Source organism: Toxorhynchites rutilus, chromosome 2 (genome assembly GCF_029784135.1).
Source record: "Toxorhynchites rutilus septentrionalis strain SRP chromosome 2, ASM2978413v1, whole genome shotgun sequence".
Classification (NCBI taxonomy): Eukaryota; Metazoa; Arthropoda; class Insecta; order Diptera; family Culicidae; genus Toxorhynchites; species Toxorhynchites rutilus.
The window spans coordinates 166,984,959-167,011,802 of NC_073745.1; the positions used below are offsets into that span (position 1 = coordinate 166,984,959).

Below are 26,844 nucleotides of genomic sequence, written 5' to 3' on the forward strand. Positions count from 1 at the left end.
TATGCAACCGACTTAACAATCAAACGCCCGAAATTATGCAACTGACATGTATCTTATAAACGGGAATGAACTCTTTCACTTCACAGAGTTTATTTTTACACGCAACAGTCCGTGACAATGATGATAGACATAAAAAGATTGAGCGAAATTAAGCGAATTAAGCGAAAAAGCGCTGCGTGTTTCTCCCGCAGGGGAGAAAAGTGAACATAAAAGTGAAACGTTTCCGATCAGTGGCTGCAAATGTCGGGTGTGCTGAATCAAAATTACTAGTGTGATCACTTGCTCCGAGCGCCCGGTGAAAACATAATCGTAAAAATGGGCACAAAGGAATATTATTTGTATGAATTGTGCGTTTCCCATATTGAAGACACATACCAATCACTGTTGAAAAAGCCGAATCGCAGCCGCCAAGAAGGCGAGGTGATCAAGCATTTTGTGACGCGCCTCTTCGAGACGGCTGCCGGGGTGGCCGTCGAAGATCACTATCACAGCACGTATACACAGAGATTAATCGATACCGTAGATTCGATTCATGATGTACTGGACTGGAACGTAACCAGCGCATCTCATTAAAGGTAAAGTACACACATTCCCTAAGATCCCATTCACCACAGCTATGGAGGACGAAGAGCAGCTCAACGTTTGGAACAGGCAGTTAACTGCCTTGGAGGGCTCGATCAATGAGATGGCAAAATTATCTTCGACCAAGCTACGAGCGTACTGCTCAAGGTCGAAGGATTATCTGGCCCCTCACCAAGGAGAGGGCCATTGATAGCAAAGGTCATGATGACCCGAACCAAACTATTACAATGGAAACGCCAATACGAAACTCATTTTGAAGCAGGCCATTCCCGGCCACATACTGAGCACACCTTTGACCAAACCATGAGTCAAAGTACATCAAGAAATGATCATTTGCCGCGCCTGGAGTTGCCTCGATTCAGCGGGGCGGTTACAGAATGGATCGCGTTCAAAACGCGATTTGAAGGACGCATTGTCTCCCTCGTTGAGGATGCGGAAAGATATGCGTTTCTGAATAAATGTATGGAGCGGTTCGAGCCCGCTCGTAACATGTGTGAAGCGCTCGAAAACTCTGGCGTTTCTTTCGCGGAGGCATGGCAAAAGCTAGAAGAACGCTTCTACAAGAAGAGGATTGCATTCGAGGGACACATCCTCAAAACGCTAAAAATCAAGAAAGGGCAAAAACCCTCGTCAAAAGGGATTCTCTCCCTAATAGACACGATCGATACTATGATCACAACAACAAGACAAAAATAGCAGGTGAGGACAATGGATCCCTTGCCTGCATCGCTAATGGACTGCTAGTGTGTATTGCAAAGGAAAGACTAGATGAGGTCACATCAGCAAAGATGGAGGGGAAACTAGATCTCCACACAATATACACTTGGAAACAACTCAAAAGCGAACTAGAGAAACACGCAAATCACCTTGTGTGTCGCTCGTTAGGCGAAACGAGCAAATCAACAGTGCCGCCGAAAGCCATGTTGATTGCCGCGGCAAGCGCGAAATCGTCTGGAAACAATAAACCCACATTATATACCAATTGTACGATCTGCCAAAATTCAGAGCACAAGGCATACGCTTGCCCTGAATTTGCACCACTAACTCCGAAGCAACGGCAAGAAGTAGTGAAGCAAAGAAGCGTGTGTTTCAACTGTTTGCAGCGGGGACATGGCGTAGCGAATTGCAAGTCCGCTGCGCGCTGCAAGCAATGCCAAAAGAAACACCACACAATGATTCACCTAGATCGGGAACCAGAGCCCGATAAGCAATTGAAGGAACCTCAGCCTTCTACTAGTCGCGAATGACTAGCTACATCCTACGTGTTTTTGGCTACCGCAATGGTACGCCTTCAATCGAATGACCAACCCCCACAGCAATTAAGATGCTTATTAGACTCTGGGAGCCAGATTGAAGTAATAACAGAAGAAGCTTTCAAACGATTGAAAGCCCCATACACATATGAAGAAACCATTATAAATGGGGTTGGTGGTTTAATACAATCACACAAAAAGGTTAAAGTGTTGCTCACCTCTGAGAACACGAACTATGAGGAAGAGATAGAACTGATCGTGATTCCAGAAATACTGAGTGATTAGCCAACCACAAGTTTTCAAGCACGTGAGGTGGACACGCCAGCTAAAATAGAACTGGCAGATCCACAATTCTACAAAAAGGGCCCTATCGAGCTGCTCCTTGGAGCACGATTTTTCTATGATGTGATAGAGGCCAAGCAAGCAAGGATTGGAAGGGGACCTACCTTCCAAAAATCAAAACTAGGATGGTTAGCATGTGGAATGCTAGACCAAGTAGGCATCTTACAAGAGACGTGGATGCATACATCAACAAAGGTGAACGTCAAGCAACAAGATGAACTTTCGAGGCTATTCCAGAAATTCTGGCAGCTCGAAGACACAAACCAAGATGAAAATGAAGTTCCTCCACCACTCCATCGGGAGTTGGAGGAAGAATTCAGCTCAAGCACGCGGCTGAATACCGAAGGAAGATACATTGTCAAGATTCCATTCACGGAGGAATTCCGTGAGCTTGGCAACTCACGTGAATAAGCATACAGAAGATTAATGTCACTAGAAAGGCGGCTTCAAGCAAATGATACCCTGCGAGGTGAATATAACAAATTCATGCAGGAGTACATTAAACTGGGACACATGGTCCCCGTATGCAAGCATAAAGAGAAGAACGTGGTTTACTATATACCCCACTCATGCGTAGTTAAACCAGATTCAAGCACGACAAAATTGAGAGTAGTATTTGACGCCAGCGCCAAAACCACAACGGGAAAATCCCTCAACGACATTCAGGCAGTAGGGCCTGTAATCCAAAGAGATCAGTTCGATCTCGCCATTCCGAGTTCCGCGGAGACGACGTAGACTTAAGCGCGGATATAGCCAAAATGTATCGCCAAGTATTAATTGAGGAGAGTCAAACTTGGGCTCAATGCATATTGTACAGATTTAATACAAATAAAGAAGTACGCACTTACCGATTACTTACCGTGACATATGGAGAAGCATCCTCATCATATTTAGCCTGTAGAGCTCTACACGAAGTTGGTGAAGAAATCAAAAATAAAAATCCAAAGATATCAAGCGTAATACAGAGATGTTTCTATGTAGACAACCTGATGGTGGGAGCAGCTACCATAGATGAACTCAAGGAAATTAAAGAAGGCGTCACAAGCGCATTAACCAACCGAGGCTTCCCACTTCGCAAGTGGGCATCAAACCGAAAAGAGCTTTTAGAAGGAATTCCAATCGACGAGTTGGAACAAACCATTCAGATAGGTGACCGAGAGACGATCAAAACACTAGGCATCAATTGGGCGCCTAGAAACAATACATTTTCATTCAAGGTAGAGCAAAGCTTTGAAGAGCCTTACATTCATAGGGTGCCATCAAGGGCACAAGAAGGCCATCAGCCGCCTTCAACGCAACATAGGGTGCCACCAAGGGCACAAGAAGGCCATCAGCCGCCTTCAACGCAACATAGGGTGCCACCAAGGGCACAAGAAGGCCATCAGCAGCCTTCAACGCAATTCATGGGGAGCACATGGGTTCCCACGAACGATAAGTTCACATTCAAGACGGAAGAAAACCATCGGTTAACTTCAACACAAGCAATCACTAAGAGGATGCTAGCATCAGAGATACTAAAGTTATATGATCCTTTGGGCTTAATCCAGCCAATCATCATAGCAGCAAAGATCTTGTTTCAGCAATTGTGGAAATACAAATTGGACTGGGACGATCACATACCAGAAGAAATGTCAGTCGCATGACACAAATTGAAAAGAGACTTGCCAAAGTTAAGCATTGTAGAATTTCCCAGGCAAGCGCTCTAAATCCAGAGTGGCTCCCATAAAAGAAACGTCATTACCACGTCTGGAATTAAACGCAGCTGTGTTACTAGCCGAACTCGCTCAAAGAGTCAAGAACGTTTTCGAACACCGAATAAATTCAGAACACTATTGGAGTGATTCTACTGTGACATTAGCCTAGATTAAAGGCTCACCAGAACGATGGAAACAATATGTAAGAAACCGAGTCGTGAAGTTTTGTGAGTATACTAAGCCTAGCCAGTGGCAGCACGTTACATCAGAGGAAAATCCTGCAGACATGATTTCAAGAGGCGTATCTGTAAGAGCCTTCATCGATTCCAGGCAATGGTTTTGGATGCATGGTCCAAAATATCTAGAAGAAAGGCAAACCTGGCCTGATCTAGATCACAACTATAAAACAGAGGAAGAAGTCAAAAGAGTAAAAGTTATTAGTGTCATGCAGGCGACGCCAGCCGAAGATCATCTGTATCAATACAAGTATCATAACCACTTCATGAAGACACAAAAAAAAACTTCGCGTGGCTGAGCCGCACGCAATTTCGCAAGCAAATCAAAGACCCTCGCTGAAAGAGGAATTATACACCAAGCTAATGATGGCCCTCTCACTACTGAAGAGCTAGAACGAGGCACGTCGCTAATTGTGCTAACCATGCAACGATCCATGTACCCAAACGAATGGAACGCGTTAAGTAAAAATAGTACAGTGGATCAAAAAGGTTAATTTCAACATTTAGTTCTGACAATGAAAGATGGCATAATTCATGTAACAGGTCGCTTAAGTCAAGCCAATATATTGCCCAGCTGCAAGGAGCCAATGCTCATCCCGAGTAAACATCCATTTACAAGAACGTTGATACAGCATATACACGAGAAAAGATTTCATTTTGGTATTGAAATCGTCATAGCAGAATTCAAGCAAAGGTTTTGGATGAGAAACTTACGAAAAATCACACAAGGAGTTTTGAGTAAATGTATAATATGTGCCAAAAACAGACCGAGGCAGCTATCGCAACGATTGGTTAGTTGCCATCTACCAGAGTGAACCTCTCACCTACTTTCACATACACAGGAGTAGACCTATGTGGTCCATTTGAAGTTCTATTGAACAATAAATCTCGAATTCAAACGTCATCTTACGTCTGCATATTTGTGTGTTTTGCAACGAAGGCCGTTCATTTAGAAGTAGTAGAAAACCAATCCACGAGCGCGTTCATCGGAGCGCTATTGCGATTTGTGTCAGTAAGAGGTACGCCAAAAACTATATATTCAGACAATGGAAGGAACTGTATAGGAGCCGGAAAGGAGCTCACACAATTGAGAAGAAAATACAACAATAAGGCTGAGCAAGACAAAATCATAAATATAGCGGGAGAAAAGGGAATCAACTTTTCCTTTATTCCTCCCAGGAGTCCCAACTTCGGTGGATTATGGGAATCCAACATAAAAACAGCAAAGCGACTGTTCAAAGGAGCGGTTAGAGGAGCCTAATTCAATATCCTAGAACTACAAACAGTATTTTACCAAATAGCAGCCATTATGAATTCAAGACCGCTAACAGCAGTACTAACTGAACCAGGAACATTTGAAGCGCTAACGCCAGGTCATTTCCTCATAGGAAGACCCATGACAGCAATACCGATACTAACATTAGAAGACACAGATCCAACTCTTCAAACAAGATGGAAGAGAGTACAATACCAAACAGAACAGTTTTGGTACCGTTGGAGAACTGAGTATCTCCACACTCTACGTGACTACGCGAAGTGGACCAAAATCAATCCCAACGTTCAAGTGGGACAAGTAGTATTAATTGGCGATGATAATATACCAGTGGCCAAGTGGCCTATCGAAATCATAACAGATGTTTTCAAAGGTCCTGACGACATTGTCAGAGTGGCCACAGTCAGGACTTCGTCCAGCATATACAAGAGAAACGTAAGGCTTTCAGCCCCACTACCGATTACAAATAACGATGAATTGCAAACTCAAGACGATACGAATAAGGAAAAAGAACCATTACAACCTGCACCCGAGGAAAGCTTGAAGGACAATCACATCATACAAGAAGAAATTGAAGATGATCCCCCGCCACAAGCACCAAGAGAAATTTGGGACGGCAGACTACGCCCTCGTCCCAAAGGGGGGAGTAAATGGAAGTATACAAAATCGGAATGGGTAACGACCCTGTGAATCAATGGCCTACGTAGGCATTTTGCTGACAACTAAGAAATAATGTTCACACGATGGAGACCTGCAACAGCGATTATCGGCCCTCCGAGGCGTAATAAAACGCACTACAATGTATGGAACAGAGCGAGTTCCAAGAAATCATCCGTAATCTAAACACACAACAATGTTCGGCAGTGACAAAGTTGAAAATTCAATCACCATGCACGATGTCGCGTCCTATTCCGTGGACGGCGCATTTATCGTGGCGATAATAATCGCCATCATCATCTACCATTGGCGGAGGAACGCCAAGCGACTACAACAACTGGAAGGGGCGCAGCGGAGAAACCGCCTGGACCATGCGAGCGCTGTTTGAGCGGACGGCGCGGGCCACCCATGCAGAGGAGCACATTTTGTGCTTACCAAGCACCAAGCATCAAATGTGTAACGAACGTTCCCAGACCGCGACAAGCCACTAACGCCGAGGAAGGCTGTTACCAACAGAGGTCCGGCTAGAGACCTGCAGGGCAGACTGTCCACGGGTCTCAAACACCCTCTTCTCTGCGCGTTTTTTGTATAGGGGCGATCCTACCCACAATAAGGGAACTCAAAGGGGGGAAGGACGACATTTCGGGTTTATAGACCTTTTTCTTTTTTTTTTTGGTATCTATCACTCACGGCACAATGGTAGGAACTGCCAGTAACCGGATGTTGCGGATCCAACACGTTGTGGGGAATTCGGGGAAACATGCACTGCGTCCTGGAATTCCGTCAGAATTCATCGAGCGGGAAACTCTTTCACCATTCGCTCGGGTAACATTTCCCACTACTCACACACGCACGTCACACGGAAACGGATTCTCGCTTTTTTTCCACCACGTCGTTTTTTTTTTCAATTTTCCGCGCGCGTTTCGTATTTTCACCACTCACGGATCTCGCGGTCCCCACCAAAGTGCTCTCGTTTCCGATCTTTCTTTTCCGAGCTCCTCTATTTCTTTCCTCGAAACTTTTTCTCCATTTCCCACTTCTTTGTCAACCTCTCTCTCTTTTTTTTTTTTTGTTCAGTCGGATACGTACTTCCGATCCACTTAACATCGCAGGGAAGATTGAGTGGAGATTAACTGAGGAATGACTTGAAAACGGAGCATTCTCCGTCGACGTTAAGATGGCGCTAGTCGATGTAAGTTCTTGGGATTAACAGAACGTTACATCCGTCCACGCCAAAAAAATAAAAATTTTGAAATATGTCAACATATATGTGTTATATTTCAAAATTTTTAGAAGCATATATAAATATCAATTTCTTTAATTCTTCTATTCTACCTGTTTTTTTTCAATAATTATATTTTTTTTGTTGTTGTTCTGTTCCATCATACTTCCTAACAAATATTTCATAGTCATGTTCTCTTCCGAATCTCTAAAATTTTGTCTACAAAAAATTACCAATTTATTTCTTTTCAATGTTCGCAATAATTTCAGTATTAACTGACAAACTTTACGGTCTTCCCAAAAAACTTCAGTATTTACTGAAAAATTGATGCTGATTTTTAAAAAAAATTATAACTCATCACTGAAATTATTTTTTTCTTCACCTAGAATTTCAGTATTTGGCGAATAATGTTTTCTATATCCTTACTTAAGTAACTCCAGTAATTACTGTAAGACTAACTCTCATTTTCTCATTAAACTTCAGTAACAACTGAAAATATATTATTTTCCAGTATTTCCTAATCACAAGTGGTATTTACCGACTAAACAATTTGAATGAAACTACTTTCAGTCAATGCGTAATTTCATGACTGACTTGACACAGATACCGATTGTTCCAACTTTTATTGGACACGTTATTCATGACGTACCTTTTCTGACTCTTTTGCTGTGACAGCACAACCTGAAAATTTTTTCAGTAACGGGTAATACACAATAATGCAGGGGTACGACTAAAACGTCAAATCCCTCATATTGCCAATGTCCCCAATATTGCTGCGGTTCACTGACATTTTGGTTCTATCAATTACTGTTGTTTACAACTCGGTCCGGTTATATAGTCAAATAGTGGCTAACTTTAAACTCCATATTAAATGTGAACACCTCCATGTGAAACCGAAATATGAGAATCGCTCATGCTGTTAGAATGAAGCAGCGCATTTTTCGATTTCAATCCTCGTAAATGATATGTTGATAAACAAATGACGCCATATTGATTTTGATTTTGGGTAGCCTATATTCAATTGATGTCTAACCCCTGCAATAATGCAACAATAGTGTTCTTACCGAACACAGGTTTATCCTACACATCCGCCATTCCATTATTGGCTGTGAAGTAGGAATGAGTTACTCACGAGAAAGAAAAATAATTCAGACCTAAATGGTTAAAAAACGGTGGTAAGTTTGTTTTTTTTATAAACTAGTATCAAAACAAATTCGGATATAGAGTCCCATATCATGAAAAACCAATTTGTTTTGACATGGTTGAAGAAAATTCGTAAACATATTTTTTTGTTCTGGCAGGTAAGAAGATATACATTTATGTTTGATATATTTGTTTCACTTTTAAGGGTGATGTCAAGCCTCAACATATGGAGCATGCTTATGTTAGATCGCGCACCGCTAGTGTTTGCGGTATTTGCGTTGAATTAAAAATGAATCAACGGTAAACTGAACCGGGCCAGATGAGCATACGGAGTTCTAAGTGCTACTGACGAAGACCGACCATGAGCTTCTGGATCCTTGATATTCACGGTTCCCTCGGACAGAATTGGAAACGTTTACAGTTCCACGAGTACAATATATCTTGATGCAATTGATCCGAATTTATATGACATAACATATGATTACTCGACAACCGAGTTTGCTCGGGTCCAGTTCTAAATATTACGAAGATCAAAACTATAATTATCAAAACCCATTCATTTTTCCCATTTCGGTTCACCACTCTCAGATGAAACTAAATATGAATTAATTTTGAGCTATATCCATCTGACCTGCGCTTGCAAAATTTTCTATGTTTTGAAGGTTATGTAATATAATTTTTTTCCTATTTGTTTCCCTAGTTAAAAAATAAATAACACAAAAATTAAAATTTTTTTATGACCGGAACAGAACAACATGCAATTAGTATACCTAGAACGAAAACAAAACAATTTATCTGTGAGGTAACCTACAATTATCGTTCAGAATTCTACTCGTGAACAGGGCCCCACGTTGGGCGCCAAATGTAACGAACGTTCCCAGACCGCAACAAGCCACTAACGCCGAGGAAGGCTGTTACCAACAGAGGTCCGGCTAGAGACCTGCAGGGCAGACTGTCCACGGGTCTCAAACACCCTCTTCTCTGCGCGTTTTTTTGTATAGGGGCGATCCTACCCACAATAAGGGAACTCAAAGGGGGGAAGGACGACATTTCGGGTTTATAGACCTTTTTCTTTTTTTTTTTGGTATCTATCACTCACGGCACAATGGTAGGAACTGCCAGTAACCGGATGTTGCGGATCCAACACGTTGTGGGGAATTCGGGGGAACTTGCACTGCGTCCTGGAATTCCGTCAGGATTCATCGAGCGGGAAACTCTTTCACCATTCGCTCGGGTAACATTTCCCACTACTCACACTCGCACGTCACACGGAAACGGATTCTCGCTTTTTTTTCCACCACGTCGTTTTTTTTTCAATTTTCCGCGCGCGTTTCGTATTTTCACCACTCACGGATCTCGCGGTCCCCACCAAAGTGCTCTCGTTTCCGATCTTTCTTTTCCGAGCTCCTCTATTTCTTTCCTCGAACCTTTTTCTCCCTTTCCCACTTCTTTGTCAACCTCTCTCTCTTTTTTTTGTTCAGTCGGATACGTACTTCCGATCCACTTAACATCGCAGGGAAGATTGAGTGGAGATTGACTGAGGAATGACTTGAAAACGGAGCATTCTCCGTCGACGTTAAGATGGCGCCAGTCGATGTAAGTTCTTGGGATTAACAGAACGTTACAAATGCACACGAAGGCAAGAAAATCCAGACCATGCCAAACTCTGTAAATTTAAGAAATAAAATAGACCAGTCTAGATTCAACCTTGGAAGTATAAACTTCATTTATCCGAAATCCATGTTGGGCTCTTGCCCGACATTAGTGATTCAACAACATTTAGTTTTAATCAAAATCAACGTGAAAGCGTTTGTGGCAGTGGTGTTCGTGATCAGGCCCATTGTGAACTGGTTTTTCGACACTAAGTTGTTACCTAAGTTCTGATTAGATGACTTCGAATCAAATAACTATTAGAATTAGTAAGCTTATAATACATGTTACCTTTATTACCCAACAATAACTGTTATATTAATGTATTCTTTTGGAATCACACTGGTTTAAAAACGCGATTTAAAATTATTTGTGTCCAATGTTTGTAATCTTGTTCGAAGTGCTTGTGGTTTTTGGACTTTGTCGGGCCTATCATCATTTGATAGTCTGAAATTTCCTATTTTTTGTACATTTTTATCTTCCGTTATTCCAGCCACATCAATTATGTTGTTGACATTCCTGCGATATTTGTAGTACCAAAATTCGAAAATAAGTGTAATACATGCCATTCCGATGCCAACAAATATGACAATAAAAACGCCTCCAATATTTTGAATTGATATACCATCAGATTGATCATCTGGCTTCTCGCATTTGCTCTGGACATCATCGTTTTTCCACCATTGCTCCTTCAATTTCTCAAGCTGACGTTTATTCAGCAACATTAAAATTCTGTGGGGGAAATAATATTAAAAATTGTAACGATGTGCTGATAATATAAAAATATAATCAATAACTAGATTGAAGCAAAAAATCTTTTTCGGCAAACTGTGAAATATTCTCTTTAGTGATTTCATATGAATCTTGGAACCTACAATAAGTTCTTGCTAGTTTATTTAGGAAAGCAGTTCCAAATTTAAACAAAAAATCGTACCAAGTATTCTCCATCGACTTTTCTCGTTTTTGTCAGTACAACAATAATTATTTCCAAGGCGATTTCTGCGTGCTCCAGCTATATGTTTTATAAATAAGGTAGTGCGGGGAGTTCTGGTAGATCTATTGGATAACAGCAGTGTGCACTTATTAAAGGTTCCGAAAATATAGTGTATATAATTTCACTGACTTACGCGTTATTAAATTGATCTTTAAGGGGAGATCCCTGTTGTACGGCGATGGCGTATGGCTTCCGCGAAAACTCTTCTCCGACCATTTGTAAATCACAGCTAGTAAGCACTTTATATCTGATATCGGTAGCATCACCAAGAAACGCAAAACCAGATGCCGATGTAGAATTCCTGATCCGTTCAACGGCTTCATCCAAGCTGTTCGGCAGTCCGGCTTCCTGCATCGCCTGCCACATTTTCGTATATTTATCGCTCACTGGATAATCCCACACAGCTAACTTTGAACGTTCTACTGGCGTTAATGAATCGTTTAACGACATTTCTTTCCAGATTCTGTAAAAAGATACAATCAGAAGTATTATGTGGCATAATGTCATTCTATAAATGGTATCCATTTTATAGTTCGGCAAATATAGCCCTGCGTTTTAACAGCTGTCAAAACTAAATTTTATCAATCATTATTCCAATTTTTGGGGGAGTTTTCGCTGATAACAACATACGCAACAGTCATTGTAATAATATGAGATTTTATAACCCTATTCCTATTCCTCATCGATCACCGAATCCCCATTGTCGTAGATTTTTCATCCAGGAGAGTTCCATTCACAGCATCGCCCTCGGTTTCACGATCGTAAATTGCAGCTGCAGCTAAAGCAGAAGCCGGAGGGCTTACTAGCAAGGCAAGGAGTAACGGGCCAGACAGTTGAAAAATACCTAATGGAGATGAACATCATCATGCGGAAACATAAGTCAAGACCGGCAAACTGATCATTGATGAGGCAGTTGGTCGACAGAGCTTGTTCAAACACTAAATCGTTTACTTACGGACCCCGCTGTTACGTTCCTTCACGGCATACCGAGTCCGATCCCTGATGTGTATCATGTTGGTGGAAAACCGCCAAGGAATTATACTTTTCTTTCATTGTTTGCAACCAAACGATTCCTCCAAATAATCGTGCTACTAGCTTGGACTGATGTTCCACTAGCTCCAGCACTTCTTCCATCGTCATCATTCGGATTCGATACCTTGTTTCCCGAACTGCTTCCAATCCTTCATTATGGAATTTTTTCTGAGCAAGTAAAGCTTGATTCATTTAGAATCCGGAATCACAAAACCAGTTGTATCTCGGGATTGGTTGAAGGTACAAAAATGTTTTAATACAGGATCTTTTAGATTAAACGCTCACGCAAAAAAATCGAATAGCTCGTCATAAAATTTGCATTCCCTACTTCGAGACGATAATATTCGGCTACTCTTTGGCGATGTCGTAGTTCGAAAGTCCGGGATTGCCTTAATTGTTCTTAATACCTTCAACCTCAGCTTCCACTGTGACACGTCCTCTGATCCATCCGAACAACAGTTGAACGTTCATGAAAACTTTTCATATACGATCGATTTTAGTATCTGGCCAAAAATCAAATTTCTTATCTCGGATTCCATCTTGCACAGCTTTTTCAAAACAAAACGGATCAATGTGAAATTGTTACCACCGAAAGATACAGGTTTTTCAAACAATTTGTTGTCATAAGATTTCAGATACGCCTACTACGACTGCTGCCATAAAATAAAATGAGATTCCAGATTTTAACTGAATCAGATAGAATCAGAATTTTAACAGAGTAAGATAGAAATTCTATGATTTTTTTCTAACAAATTTGAACAAGTAGTAGTAATCAGACAGTGCTATGTCTAATGAATACGCTGGACGAGGGAGAATTTTATATTCGAGCAGTATCAGATGCCCGAGTATATCGTGAAAAAGAATAACTTTGCTACTTTGCTAGAACAACTTGCTACTAGTTCTTTTGAAACATACACATAACATTTGCGGGTGGGAACTCGTCGTCAGTAGCACATATATCAACAATGTAGGTTTCAGAAAAACGACAAAAAATATCGTGTTTAGATGATTCGACCTTCATAATAAATTATATCTGCACCACAAATGCGTGAAAGCATTGAAATCGTTTCAAATCATTAGTACATTACTTACTCATAGAATCGTGCTTCTATATCAGCCATTCGCTGGAAATATGTCATCGCTGATGATCCATTCAGTGGTGCATAAAGAGTTTTGTATTGTTTTGACAAGTCGTCCAACGATTCTACAGGTGTATCCAGTCGAGAAACAGTTAGGAATGCAGCTAAATTAGCAGTGTAAGATGCGATTATAATAAACCTGAGATACAAACACGATAGTGATGTCAGAGTATTGATTATGATACTAAATTTTACATATTCATAGGAATAATTTCTGTAGTTTACTCACCCAAACAACCACCATGTAGCTGCCACCAATCTGCCAGATAAATTTTTGGGAGCTTCTCCACCTCCTTGGGGCGTCAAAGAGGTCATGCAGAACCAAAGACATTCCTTTATGTTAAATTCCCGTTTCTCATCATCATTTTTATACTTTTCACGATTATTTTGGTAGCTGTATGGACTATATCGGTCGAAAACCCACATAAGAAAACTCGTGAAAAAATATGCAGCCAGAATGCACAACCACACATTTGTTTCCAGCACTGTCAGAAACTTGAACAGAGAGCTTGGTGTACTAGGTAACAGCATCATAATCGAAATCCCCACGAGATCATAGTATGGTACAGTGAAATCGATAACGGTTTCTCGTTCAGCCATTACCGACATAGATCCTAATCCAATGTCTGCTTGTTTGTCAATCAGTTTGCGCACAATTCCATTCCATTCGCCTTTGTCATTCATGTTTCCAAACTTTCCATCTTCCACCTCCTTTATTTCATAATCAAATTTTACTATTTTCGCAATCTCATCCAACAAATCGATGCAGTATCCTTTGAATCCTCTAGGTGAGCTGGGATCCCGAATGATGAACGGTTCTTGCTAGCGAATAATTAAATATATAATATAAAAAATCTTTTATTTTTTCTTAAATATAAGCTACATACAACAACAGTATAAACACGATAAACAATATCGGCTGTTAGATTTTTCATATCATCTTCATTCAGGACATGCAATGGACTGTCCAGACCAGTCTCCCATTTGCCTAATTTTTTCGTACTGACCGAAGCACCCCCCCGAATTGTAACCGCACTAATATCCATTTCAAACTTTATGAAACTATGTCCGTTAAAAGGAGTTTTTCCTTTTGGGAATACAAAAGGACCGTATGTTGTTGGCTCTGTTACTTCTACGAAAGCTGATTTGAGATCAATTGTATGGTTTAACGTATTGGTACCATCGTATTCATCACACGTCAAATATTTCATATTAGGCGGCCAGGCTCCAACTTGAAGAATATTCCTGCAACGTGTAATTAAATTTCAAACATATTTTTTCATATGTACACGATCATTTGTTTTACTTAATGGCCAAAAATGTACGCAGTGCCAGATCGAAATAAAACACGGTTGTTATTTGTGGCTCTTGTTTCATGTTATACGTGGTCCTTATAATACCCAAACGATCTTTACTCTTACTGTCTGAAACAGGCCGAAGTAACATGACCGTAGCATTATCAACATTACTCGAAAGTTCCCCTTGATGTTGAGTTATGGCATGCCACGCGAAATTTCTTTCAAAAAAATCTCGCTTAGTTGAATCTGTGGAAAGAAATAACTATCATTTACCCTCAATATTATTTAAAATATTAACTTACCTAGTACGTTTTTGATCGATGCAAAAGAACCCAATATGAAAAAATTGTTTATATCAAGATTCCGCAATTTTTCAATCTGTTCAGATCGATCTCTATCCGCTTCGATTGGTGTTATCACATGTCTCGTAGGAATGTTTTGCAACAAAGCTTTATATTTGTGATCCATTACAAATGACTCATCATAGAGAATAGCAGCATTTGTTATATTATTATAGATAATAATCGATCGTATAACCTCAGGTATCAAGTCGGCAGGAGGCATCACCTAAGAGGGTAAGGTAAACATTGGTGAACAGCATACAAAAAATTATAGGAGATTGTGTCCAACCACATTGTTGACGTAAAACTACGCTGTCATATTGTTCAAGTCCACCGCTTTGCGCTCTTTTCAACCGCAGCCCTTTCTATTAATATTTTCGGTCTCGATTAGCTTAGCTGTCATGCTTGGTAGAGATAGTTTTGTTACTGTCATGCGAAACCAAATCACAAACAAAATTCCTGAACAATTATGTTCTTTGTGAGTTGACGATTGCCTAGTTTCATGAATCCCCTCACAATTGTGTAGTTCAAAACATTAATGCAATGGCGCCAGTTTGATGTAATGATTGCAATGCCAGAGACATCAACGAGTAAGTAATTTAGTCGCGTTCACAGTTCAATCCGAAACATAGACATGTAATGACGCAAAACAAGTAAGAACAAGCGATGCGTATCTAGAACGATTCTGAACGTTTGCCTCAGCGAGATCCAATATTTATTCTCTAGGCAAGTATTCTCTTAGTTCTTCTTTTTCTTCTTCTTCTCTTCTTTTTTCACGGAGACTTTAAATCATTCCCCTTCGTGGATCGCCTATAAGTTGGTCGTTATTGACAGCATGGGCAGGGAAGCTCACAAATGACAAATGTATGGGGAAATGGAAATGTTTCTTGTTTTCATCAATTTAAACCGTTTACACATCAGGAGATTGTTATATATATATATATATATAGCATAAAAATCAAATCTTAGAGAATTTCCGATTCGTTAGTATGTGAATCGTCAGAATCCGTTCGCGGCAAAAATATTTATTGACGTTAATTTTATTTCATAAAAACGTGACCTGTTTTCTGATTTGACGTAGTTCCACGTCAAAAACATGCATCGCTTGATTATAATAAAACTGTGATGGACCGGCGTAATTGAGCATACTTATTAGATTATTGTACGTAAATTCCAGAAAGCAATTAAAGAAGCTATGCGAACCAATACAGAATCGTTCACCGTGTGTAGCTAGAAATATCCGTCGTAAGGGGCCAGAAGCCATTGGACACAATGCCAAGAACATGTGCTGCGGTCAAAACTTAAATCACCATTACAAGGTTCTATCATTACCAACACCAGAAACAACTGGTTTAATGAAGAATGTCAACAGTTGGCGAACGAGAAGATGGCATCATGGGAGAGTGTTGCAACACGGCATGAAAAGGTGAACAGTACGCGTAAAGTACCACGTTCCGATATGTGCAAGGACCTGAAAGGTTGTCTTCCTATAAACGAAAAAGAAGTGGTCAACAGATGGATGCAGTATTACGACGAAAACGACAATGGCGACGCAGCAGACACAGAGGGAAGAGAAGTTGGCCTAAAAATCCTATACCCAACGACACGATCCCAGCATCTGAAATGCGGTAGATTCAGGAAGCTGAAAAATAACCGACCAGCTTCCCAGGAGAGCTTTTTAAGTATGAAGGAGAGAAACTGGCGAGGGCGCTTCATTACATAGTTTCATTTATTCATTGCTATACTTGTAGAGTAAGAGTTTTCTCTTATAAATTCCTACAATCGGTTTCTAAATTGATCTTACCACATTATTTTTTTCTTAATACAACTAAACAAACTCAACAATTAAACATCTCTTAGAAGTTCAATCCATCCCTCCAAATTCCTTCTACCGATTCATTCCATACACTCACGATTGAATTTTGCAGCTGATTGTATAGCTTGAACGTAAGTTGGAAGCTGATTCCACAAAATAATTGCACGAACGAAAAAGGTATCATCGTAGTGAGAGGAGTTATGCTGTGGTACAATGTAATGTCTAACTCGGGCGCTTCTGAATGGTTGCAACTTTTCAGACAAGTAGTTTAGACCTTGATGTACACAACTTCTAAATTCAATTAATTCAAAAAAATAGCAACCCAACAGCTGCTTTCTCAAATTACTTACTCTGCCATATCTTGACATATTAAAAACCCAACGCACACAGTGGCTCAAGGCAACTCTTAAGCGGTTTAAAGCACCAGCAGCGGCATTCAAAATCAACTCTATTCGGTAGAGAAAGTGTGGCCTCAAGAGTGAACTGAAAAGCTTAACTTTTGTTGAGATCGATAATATACCAGCCGTAAGCCTCAAATGTCTTAGTCCGGCATAGAATTTCGCGCATTGGGCATTAAAATTGGAATCCCACTCTAAATCATGTTGATTAATTATACTGAGATTGGAAGCTTCATTTACATATTCAATTATGTCATTATTAATTATTAGGCATGGCAATTCAATACGTAAATGTCTTCTGGATATAAACATGGCTTTCGTTTTGGAAGAATTTATTGGAAGAAGATTCATTTGTGATCATAGCAAAAAACTTTTCAAATCATTGTTGATTGAACGAGCCATTTCGTCAATAGATGCATTGATTAAGCATAAATACAGCTGAACATCATCAGTAAACATGTGAATCATCCATGTTTGAAACACAGAAGGAAGATCATTAATGAACAGAAAGAATAGAATAGGACCCAATACAAACCCGACAATATATTGATGGGTGCAGAAAGGTTACCATCTACATCAACTACTTGAGAACGAGCACTCAAATACGAATTGATCAAACAAACAGCCTTACTACAGAATCCGAACTGGTGAGACAATTTATTCAAAAGTTTGACGTGCGAAACTCTGTCGGAGGCTTTGGCAAAGTCAATCATTATCAGAAAATCAGTTCTTTTTCTATCAATAAACTTGTGGATATCATCGTGAACTTTAAGCAGTGAAGAGGTTGTACTATTCCCTGATCGGAAACCTGATTGATATGGGCTGAGGAGATCAAGTCGATTTACATATTCTTGAATCTGGGTTTTAAGGATCTTTTCGAAGGCCTTAGACAACGAACAAAGGATGCTAAAAGGACGAAGGTTATTCAAATTTGTGCTTGTAGCTTTTTCCGAATTGGAATGACTTTTGCGGTCTACCACGCTCAAGGAAATTTACCGGTTAATATGATCGAATCAAACAGATAGTAAATTTGGGCTATCACGAATGGCAGGATTTGCTTGATAAATTTCAATGGGATTCCATCCACGCCAGTTACATTAGATGTTATCGATAGAATAGCCGACAGAATTCACAGGTAACTACAAGGAGAAAACTTAAAACCATCAGTATTCACAGGTGGAATCGCTGGTAATCCGGAGTCTAGAGTAAAGTTTTTTCCGGATAAAGCGTTTACTTCATCAGGAGTATTGCGAAGTTTTTCACCATTATTAGAGTTATTCAAAACATTCAAATGCTCTACGTTTTTCCACATCTCTTTACTAGAGTTAGTAGATTCCAAGAATGTACTTATGATTTGCATATGATCTTGTTCATTTTTTATAGTCACCCAAACAACTCTTTCAATAATCAATATGTCATTATTGAACCTCTTCGCAATTGTGTTGGTTTTCACAGGTCGTAAAGGAACAAAAAAATCGAAAAAAAACAACAATTTTCACATTGAAAAAGTCAAGAACTAAATCGGAGTCGTTTATACTAAACAATCGGGACCAATCATAATGTGTCAGCGTGGTTTGTAACGAAGAATAGTTAATGCGATTGTAATCTCTGTAGACTCTCTGATGACCTAAATTACTACGAGTTATGTTAAGGGATAAGAAAATAATATCGTGTTGAGAGAAACCAGGAGTAGCAACTTGATTGAAATTCAATACGAAATCAGTGTTATTTGTTATCATTAAATCAATTAATGAACTTCCACTAGAATGAAAGTGTGTTGGCTCATTCTTAAAGACGGTAAATCCATAGTTCTCTAAAACACTACAAAAACTTGAAGTTCTAATGCTAGAATCTACTAAATTAGTGTTGAAATCTCAGGTTATATTATATTAGAGTAATTGAGAGACAATTCAGTAAGTTTTTGGTCCAAAAACCTAGAGCAATCGAATCGCGGTGGAGAATAAATAACACCGAGAAGATATGTGTCGTTGTTCACTCGAACCTCAACGAATATATATTCAATTCGATTACGGTTCGCTATTTCCGCTAACAAATAAGAAACATCGATTGCTTTGCAATTTAGATCTGACTTGTAGTAAATACAATTCCCCCCCCCTCGTCTGTACCGTTGATCATTTCTCAAAAGTTGGTAACCATCCATAGCAATTATGTTATCATTGATACTCTCATTTAACCAGGTTTCAGACAAGAAAATAATATCAATTTTACTGTTAATAAAGCATTGCTTGAATTCATTGAACTTGCTTAATTGACGAGCACACAAGCTATATGACACACATTTAAACAATCATCACTTAATGTTACATTCATAACAGCTCGTGGAATATCAGCAATACCTGGATGCCCTGAAGGCAAACTGAATCAAAATCGGTGGGGTTGCGCCTGCAACGATAAGTGCTCGGGCCAAACGTTGTACACAAATGGAGCATCTGTATCACAATATCCCAGCGCCAGAGAAACTTTCTGAATCACCATATCAGTATTTTTCGTGGGTTTGTAAGGAACACCAGTGAGTATGAGGTCATTCGATTTTGTCAGTCTGGCAACGGCATCCCTGCTTTTGTGGAGATACAATTCCAGTTGGGCGTGAGACTCATTTAGCTTATTTAGATTATGGGCATCATCGGTTTTTAATTGATGCACCTCATCACGAAGAGTTGAAATCTCACAAACCACTGCATTATTGCTGGCCTCGATCTTCTGCTCGATATTCGTGTTCCCCTCGTCGATCATTTGCAGCAGTAAGCTGTCGAAGGTTTCAGCTTGTTCCTCAGTATTATCCAGATTTTCTCTTAATCGCTTTTTGTTTTGGTTCTCACTATTGGAACCAGTAGACAAAACAATAGTAGGTTTACCCATCTTGGCAGCAACAGCGCGAGTCAATGTTCTATTATGGTTCATCCAGTGAGTGGTCGATGGTATATGTGTTACACAATGCGGATGAACACAGTTTACAGAGTCAATGGAGCTATTAAATAGTCGCACTGTGATAAGCGTTTTAATTTCCCCAGCGTTGGCAATGCTCGTAAACTTCACACTGTTCAGTTACGTATTAACGGAACGAGTCAATAATTCGATGAAGCGCGTTGCTTGGGAATGTATAACCAGCCAAAAATTTCTTTGAATCGCGAACACGAACGACTTACATCCTGTTGCTATCAGTGATGCTAATTATCTTCGAGATCCGGAAAGAAGAGAGGGTGCCGCCAGCCTGGATGCAGGCTATTGTGTGCCCGATCTACGAAAAAAGATCATAAAGACTGCGGCATCAGGCTTATCAACGCTTCTCAAAGATATTCTCGCGCAGTCTATCACTATTGGATAAAAAGTGCATGGGATAAAAAAGGATAAAAAGTCCAAGTGAGATTCATGAGGAATCGCACCACGAGGTATGGCTATTAAATAACGAGACTGGTTACGAAAAAGGGTTATATTTTAAAAATTACGGTACAACGATATGCTCCCCTTCAATATACTCCCCTTGGCTCCTCACAAACCTTTCCATACGTTTTTTCCATTGTTCGAAGCAGTGCTGAAACTCTTTATTTGTGATGGCATTCAAAAGCTACGTCGCTTTTTCCTTCGCCTCTTCTACGGACTGAAATCGGGTACCTTTCAACGGATTTGATGTTGGGGAATAGAAAAATGTCGCATGGGGCTAGATCTGGCGAGTACGGGGCATGTTCGAGCACTGGAATGCCCTTATCGGCTAAAAATTGCTTCACCGACAGCGCGTTATGGGCATGTGCGTTGTTGTTCGTGTTTTTCGTCACACATGATTTCCGACGCGCACTACAAACCACGTTCCATTCAAACCACTGGTGCTCGCAAACTACTATAGTGACAAAAATGTGTTTTAGAACGTTTATAGCAGACACTTCAAGCTACCGAACGCACTAATCGCATGTACTGGGAAAAATCGCTACGGTTAAATGATACACTGGAGAAAAACTTTAGTAAATGCAGCTACCAAATCTTTAGTAGTCGAAACATTTGTAAAATGTACAAATTTTTTGTAAATATTACAAAAACTTTGTTAAACTGATGTCAGATGCAATGTTCACCCCTACCAATGATTCGTACATTTTACTTCATAGCATGTGTAACCTTGATTATTTTCATTTCTGGTAACTGTGTGTATGCAATCGCCATTTCTCTAATGGAAGCGAAGCGGTACGGAGGTAAACATTTGGTTGTTTTTTTTTTCCAAAATATATATTTTTATAAAGGCTCATATGGCGTTAGACTCACGGGGCCGGGAGTACAATACAATTTTTCTTATTATCTATGTTAGTAATATGTAACCGATTACTCGCGGTTGGCTCGAGGTTAGTATTACCCGTGTGTCTGTAAAGAGTGTGTGTATGTATTGCCGCGACTAAGTAAAAGTTTATCGATCGGATAGGAGGGATATGAAACGGGGACACAACGAAGGAAACATCATTAAACGTTGACATCGGCGTTTCTGAGGAACAGGTATAGATGAAGCAGAAGATCGGGATCACGGTTACCTAAGATATCCCGTACGGGGATATCCGATTGTCTGCCTTGTGCTCTTAGTGCTCTAGAGAGCTGAGAGCGAGCAGCATGGAACCGGATACACGACCAGACAATATGCTCGATGTCGTGGTAGCCATCGCCACAATCACAAAGATTGTTTGCTGCGAGCCCAATGCGATAGAGATGCGCGTTTAGGTTGTAGTGATTGGACATAAGCCGAGATATCACGCGAATGAAATCACGACCTACATTCAATCCCTTGAACCATGCCCTCGTCGAGACCTTAGGGATAATCGTGTGTAACCAACGACCGAACTCATCACCACTCCACATGCGCTGCCAACTTACGAGCGTATACTGACGAGGAATGTGGAAAAATTCATTATAAGCAATTTGCCTTTCAAAAAGAGTGCCTTCTAAAGCGCCCCCCTTAGCTAGCGAGTCCGCTTTCTCATTCCCCGGAATCGAGCAATGAGAGGGAACCCATGCTAAGGTAATCTTGAATAACTTTTCGACCAAAACACTCAATAGTTGTCTTATTCTTGTTAGAAAATAAGATGAGCGTTTATCAACCTTCACTGAGCGGATTGCCTCTAATGAGCTGAGACTGTCTGAAAAAATAAAATAGTGGTCGATGGGCAATGTTTCAATGATCCCCAGTGCGTAGTATATCGCACCCAGTTCAGCAACATACACGGAACAAGGATCTTTGAGTTTGAAAGAGGCACTGGAATTTTCATTGAAGATGCCAAAGCCAGTGGACCCGTTTATGAATGAACCGTCAGTAAAAAACATTTTATCAGATCTAACTATGCCCCCATATTCTGCCGAAAATATCGGCGGAATAGAATCTGAGCGTAGATGATCTGGGATTCCATGGATTTTTTGTCGCATGGACAGATCAAAAATGACAGAGGAATTGCAAAAGTATGGGAAGCAAACTTGGTTGGAGATGCCTGGTGAAGGGTACACGTCGTGGGTAAGGTACTCATGGTATAAAGACATAAAACTTGACTGAGGAGTCAGCTGGAGTAGATTTTCGAAGTAATCAATCACCAATGGATTCATGATCTTGCAACGGATGAGAAATCTGTAGGATAATTCTGTGAACCGAAGAGTAAGCGGGGGTACTCCTGCCAAAACTTCGAGACTCATCGTATGTGTCGAATGCAAACACCCCATTGCTATACGCAAGCAACGGATATTGTATTCTCTCCAGCTTGAGAATATGAATCCTGGCAGCTGATCGGAAGCAAAAACTGCCATATTCTAACACTGATAATATCGTTGTTTTGTATAACTGAATGAGGTCTCCTGGATGGGCACCCCACCATGTTCCGGTTATTGTTTGGAGAAAATTGATTCTTTGCTGGCATTTCTGTTTCAAATACGCAATGTGTATTCCCCAGGTACATTTAGAGTCAAAATATACTCCAAGGTATTTGAAAAACATCGAGTGCTTGATCGTTTTGCCGGATAAGTGAAGCTGGAATTGGGCGGGTTCGTGCTTCCTAGAAAAAACGACCATTTCGGTTTTCTCCGTAGAGAATTCGATACCCAGCTTGAGAGCCCACGTGAACAGATTGTTCAGGGTATCTTGCAAGGATTTTTGCAGAACGGCGGGATTAGTACCCGTGATGGAAATAACTCCATCGTCTGCAAGTTGTCTCAGCGTGCAGTCTCTAGTTAGACAATCATCTATATCATTGACGTAAAAACTGTACAAGAGGGGGCTTAGGCAGGAGCCTTGTGGTAGGCCCATAAAACTGTATCGAGAAGATTTCAAGCTGCCATGATTGAAAAACATGTGCTTTTCTGACATTAAATTGTACAGGAAATTATTCAGAATTGGTGAAAGTCCACGATTATGAAGTTTCTCTGAGAGAATTTCCATGGAAACTGAATCAAATGCCCCTTTGATATCGAGACAAACGGAAGCCATTTGTTCTTTGCGATGCGATTTGGATTTCAGAAGATAGCAGCGCGAGACAATCATTTGTCCCTCTACCTCGGCGGAAGCCAAACCGCGTATTTGACAGCAAATTGTTCGTTTCGACCCACTTGTCCAAACGAAGTAGAATCATTTTCTCTAACAATTTACGAATACAGGATAACATTGCAATCGGCCTATACGAGTTGTGATCGCTAGCCGGCTTGTTGGGTTTCCGTATGGCAATCACTCTCACTTGTCTCCAGTCATGCGGGACAATATTCAGCTCCAGAAACTTGTTGAACAAGTTCAGCAAACGCTGTTTTGCCAAGTCGGGAAGATTCTTCAACAAGTTGAATTTAATCTTGTCCGACCCCGGAGCTGAATTGTTACATGAGAGGAGGGTAATTGAGAATTCCACCATCGAAAAATTCTCATAGTCGCATTGGAGTGGAATGTCGCGTACGACGCTTTGTGCAGGAACGGAATCGGGACAAACCTTTCTTGCAAATTTGAAAATCCAACGGTCAGAGTATTCCTCACTTTCATTTGTATGGTTCCAGCCACGCATTCTCCTAGCCGTATTCCAAAGAGTGCTCATAGCGGTCTCCCTTGACAAACCATTGACGAACTTTCGTCAATATCCACGCTTTTTTGCTTTAATCAGACCTTTTAGTTTGGCTTCTAGAGCTTGGTACTTTAGAAACCATTCCACTAATCCAGTTTTCCTGAATTTTTTGAAAGCGGATGATTTTTCAAGGTAGACCTTTGAACACTCCTTGTCCCACCAAAGTGATGGAGGACGACGTCGTAAAGTGGTAGCAGGAACACGTTTCTTTTGAGCTTGAAGTGCGCTTTCGTAAATCAAACTCGATATAAAATTATACTTTTCGAGTGGAGGAAGTTCATGCTTTGAAACAAGTGCTTCATATATTATTTCTGCAAATTTTCCCCAGTCAATATTTTTCGTGAGGTCATAAGCAATATCGACTGACTCACGAGAACCTGATTCATTGGCGATCGATAAAATTATTGGCAGGTGGTCACTACCGTGGGGATCTTGGATTACCTTCCACGTGCAATCCAGGGATAACGAAGAAGAGCAAAGTGATATGTCTAGCATGCTTGCCTGTGCAGGAGGGTTGGCTATTCTAGTTGCTTCCCCAGTATTCAAAACTGTCAATTTGAAGTTGTCGCACAGATCATAAATCAAAGTGGCACGGTTGTCATCGTAGAGTGAACCCCATGCTGTTCCATGGGAGTTGAGGTCACCTAAGATTGCTTCAGATATTATTTCTGCAAATTTTCCCCAGTCAATATTTTTCGTGAGGTCATAAGCAATATCGACTGACTCACGAGAACCTGATTCATTGGCGATCGATAAAATTATTGGCAGGTGGTCACTACCGTGGGGATCTTGGATTACCTTCCACGTGCAATCCAGGGATAACGAAGAAGAGCAAAGTGATATGTCTAGCATACTTGCCCGTGCAGGAGGGTTGGCTATTCTAGTTGCTTCCCCAGTATTCAAAACTGTCAATTTGAAGTTGTCGCACAGATCATAAATCAAAGTGGCACGGTTGTCATCGTAGAGTGAACCCCATGCTGTTCCATGGGAGTTGAGGTCACCTAAGATTAGCCGCGGCTCCGGCAGTGCCTCGATGATATCAAAAAACTGATGGCGGCCAACCATAGTTCTTGGAGGAATATATATCGAGGCAATGCAGAGGTCTTTGCCATTGATTTGTGTCTGGCAAGCAACAACTTCAATGCCTGTCATCGATGGGAGAGTGACTCTATAGAAGGAGTGGCATTTTTTGATCCCCAATAGTACGCCACCAAACGAGTCATTTCGATCGAGGCGAATAATGTTGAAATCGTGGAAATTCAGTTCGTCGGCTGAAGAAAGCCATGTTTCACAGAGGGAAAATACATCACAGTTAGAACTATGAACTAAAAATTTAAATTGATCTACTTTAGGGATGATGCTTCTGCAATTCCACTGTATTACAGTGGTCAAATCCTTGACCTCTTGCACTGAATCAGGCATCGAGGGAAATGAACGCTGCTAAAAAACCACATTTTTCTTTCAAAAATGTTCTCACAATCGGAAGCAAACATAATACTATGCTTTTAAGAGGGTCATTTATATTTAAAGCATTTAAAATATTGTCCACCAGGTCAGGTGGCTGTTGCCTCGACCGCGAAAAAGGAACAAACGTGTTGGGCTCTGCTCCGGGAAGTGCTGAGGACCCCTGGTGCGTAGAAGAACCGCTTAAACCAGGAGGTACTTGCTTCGGTCTATTCTCAGCACGTTCGATACGAGGTTTCATTCCGACTTGGGAAGTTTCGGTCTTCTTTCTGGGGAGTGATGGAAAAGAAGTAATTTTTCTTTTCCTAATGGCACCCTGCGATGTACCGGAACTTCCTGCATTGGGAGCGTCTGCAACAGGCTCGTCGTTCTGCAGAATGGAGTAGGGATTGTCCTGAGTCGTTGAGGCGGAACTCTTAAGCATTTCTGCATAAGTCCGCTTGGAACGTTCCTTTAAGGAACGCTTGAGTTTTTCCCCTCGTTGTATGTACACCGGGCATTGAGAAAGATCATGGGAGGCCCCGTCGCAATGAAGACACTTGCGCTCTTTTGCGCAAGAAGTCCCATCATGACTCTCTCCACACTCTGCGCAACGTTGTTTATTGCAACAATAGGCGGCCGTGTGACCGAGTTGCATACATTTGTTGCATTTCATTACCCGGGGTACAAACAACCGAACAGGTAAACGAAGAGCACCTATTGCAACGTAGTTTGGAAGAGCGGAACCCTCAAATGTCACTCGAAAAGAGTTTGTCCGATTGAGAACTCGTTTGTCATTTTTAAGTGACACAGACTTCAGTCGATCGCATTCAAGAATCTTCACACTTTTAAGTGAGGAATTCTTGAAGCGACCGACACCATCGAGTATCTCTTTTCGAGTCAAACCCTTTTCGTTTATTACGCCGTCTATTTCAACGTTGCAACAGGGTACGTATACGCGATACTGAATCGCAAAGAGATCACAGCGCGTTATTGCATTCGCTCGGGTCCTGCAAGAGACGACAACTCGTAATTTGTCTGGCCCCATCCGAGTAATTTCAGTAACTTTGGAAAATTTCTGCGTTAGTTCTTTTGAGATGCGAATGACATTAAGAGGTTTTGATTTTCGTCTAAAGTATACAATGAATGGACCTTTGAATCCCTCCGGGTATTCCTTTAGACGAAAATCATGTTTTTCATCAATTTCCTCATCTTCAGAACTTTCTACTTCATACACAGAATTTTCCTCCTC

The 26,844-nt window shown here is 40.7% G+C and overlaps 2 protein-coding genes and 1 long non-coding RNA gene across 4 annotated transcripts in view; 2 read left to right on the forward strand and 1 right to left on the reverse strand.

Moving 5' to 3' along the window:
* The first annotated feature begins 885 nt into the window (after window positions 1-885).
* On the forward strand, window positions 886-1,278 carry LOC129766349 (uncharacterized). Its single transcript, XM_055766869.1, has one exon. The coding sequence runs from the start codon at window positions 886-888 to the stop codon at window positions 1,276-1,278; it is 393 nt and encodes a 130-aa protein (XP_055622844.1).
* A 6,841-nt stretch (window positions 1,279-8,119) lies between these two features.
* On the forward strand, window positions 8,120-10,108 carry LOC129769013 (uncharacterized). The gene is made up of 2 exons (XR_008741781.1): window positions 8,120-8,434; window positions 8,608-10,108. It is a non-coding gene; the product is annotated as an uncharacterized LOC129769013 (long non-coding RNA).
* Window positions 10,109-10,343: 235 nt separating this feature from the next.
* LOC129768999 (ionotropic receptor 25a) overlaps window positions 10,344-26,844 on the reverse strand; it is a 49,936-nt gene continuing 33,435 nt past the window's right edge. Inside the window, exons 4-11 of one of the 2 annotated variants that reach the window (XM_055770984.1) lie at window positions 14,818-15,082; window positions 14,524-14,761; window positions 14,105-14,462; window positions 13,447-14,039; window positions 13,171-13,356; window positions 11,180-11,509; window positions 10,987-11,108; window positions 10,646-10,784 (exon numbers count right to left, since the gene is read on the reverse strand). In XM_055770984.1, coding sequence (XP_055626959.1) covers window positions 10,777-10,784; window positions 10,987-11,108; window positions 11,180-11,509; window positions 13,171-13,356; window positions 13,447-14,039; window positions 14,105-14,462; window positions 14,524-14,761; window positions 14,818-15,082 — 2,100 coding nt within the window. In that variant the 3' untranslated portion in view covers window positions 10,646-10,776. Of the gene's footprint in view, window positions 10,785-10,986; window positions 11,109-11,179; window positions 11,510-13,170; window positions 13,357-13,446; window positions 14,040-14,104; window positions 14,463-14,523; window positions 14,762-14,817; window positions 15,083-26,844 lie in introns of both variants that reach the window. The other variant, XM_055770983.1, reaches the window with a different exon arrangement.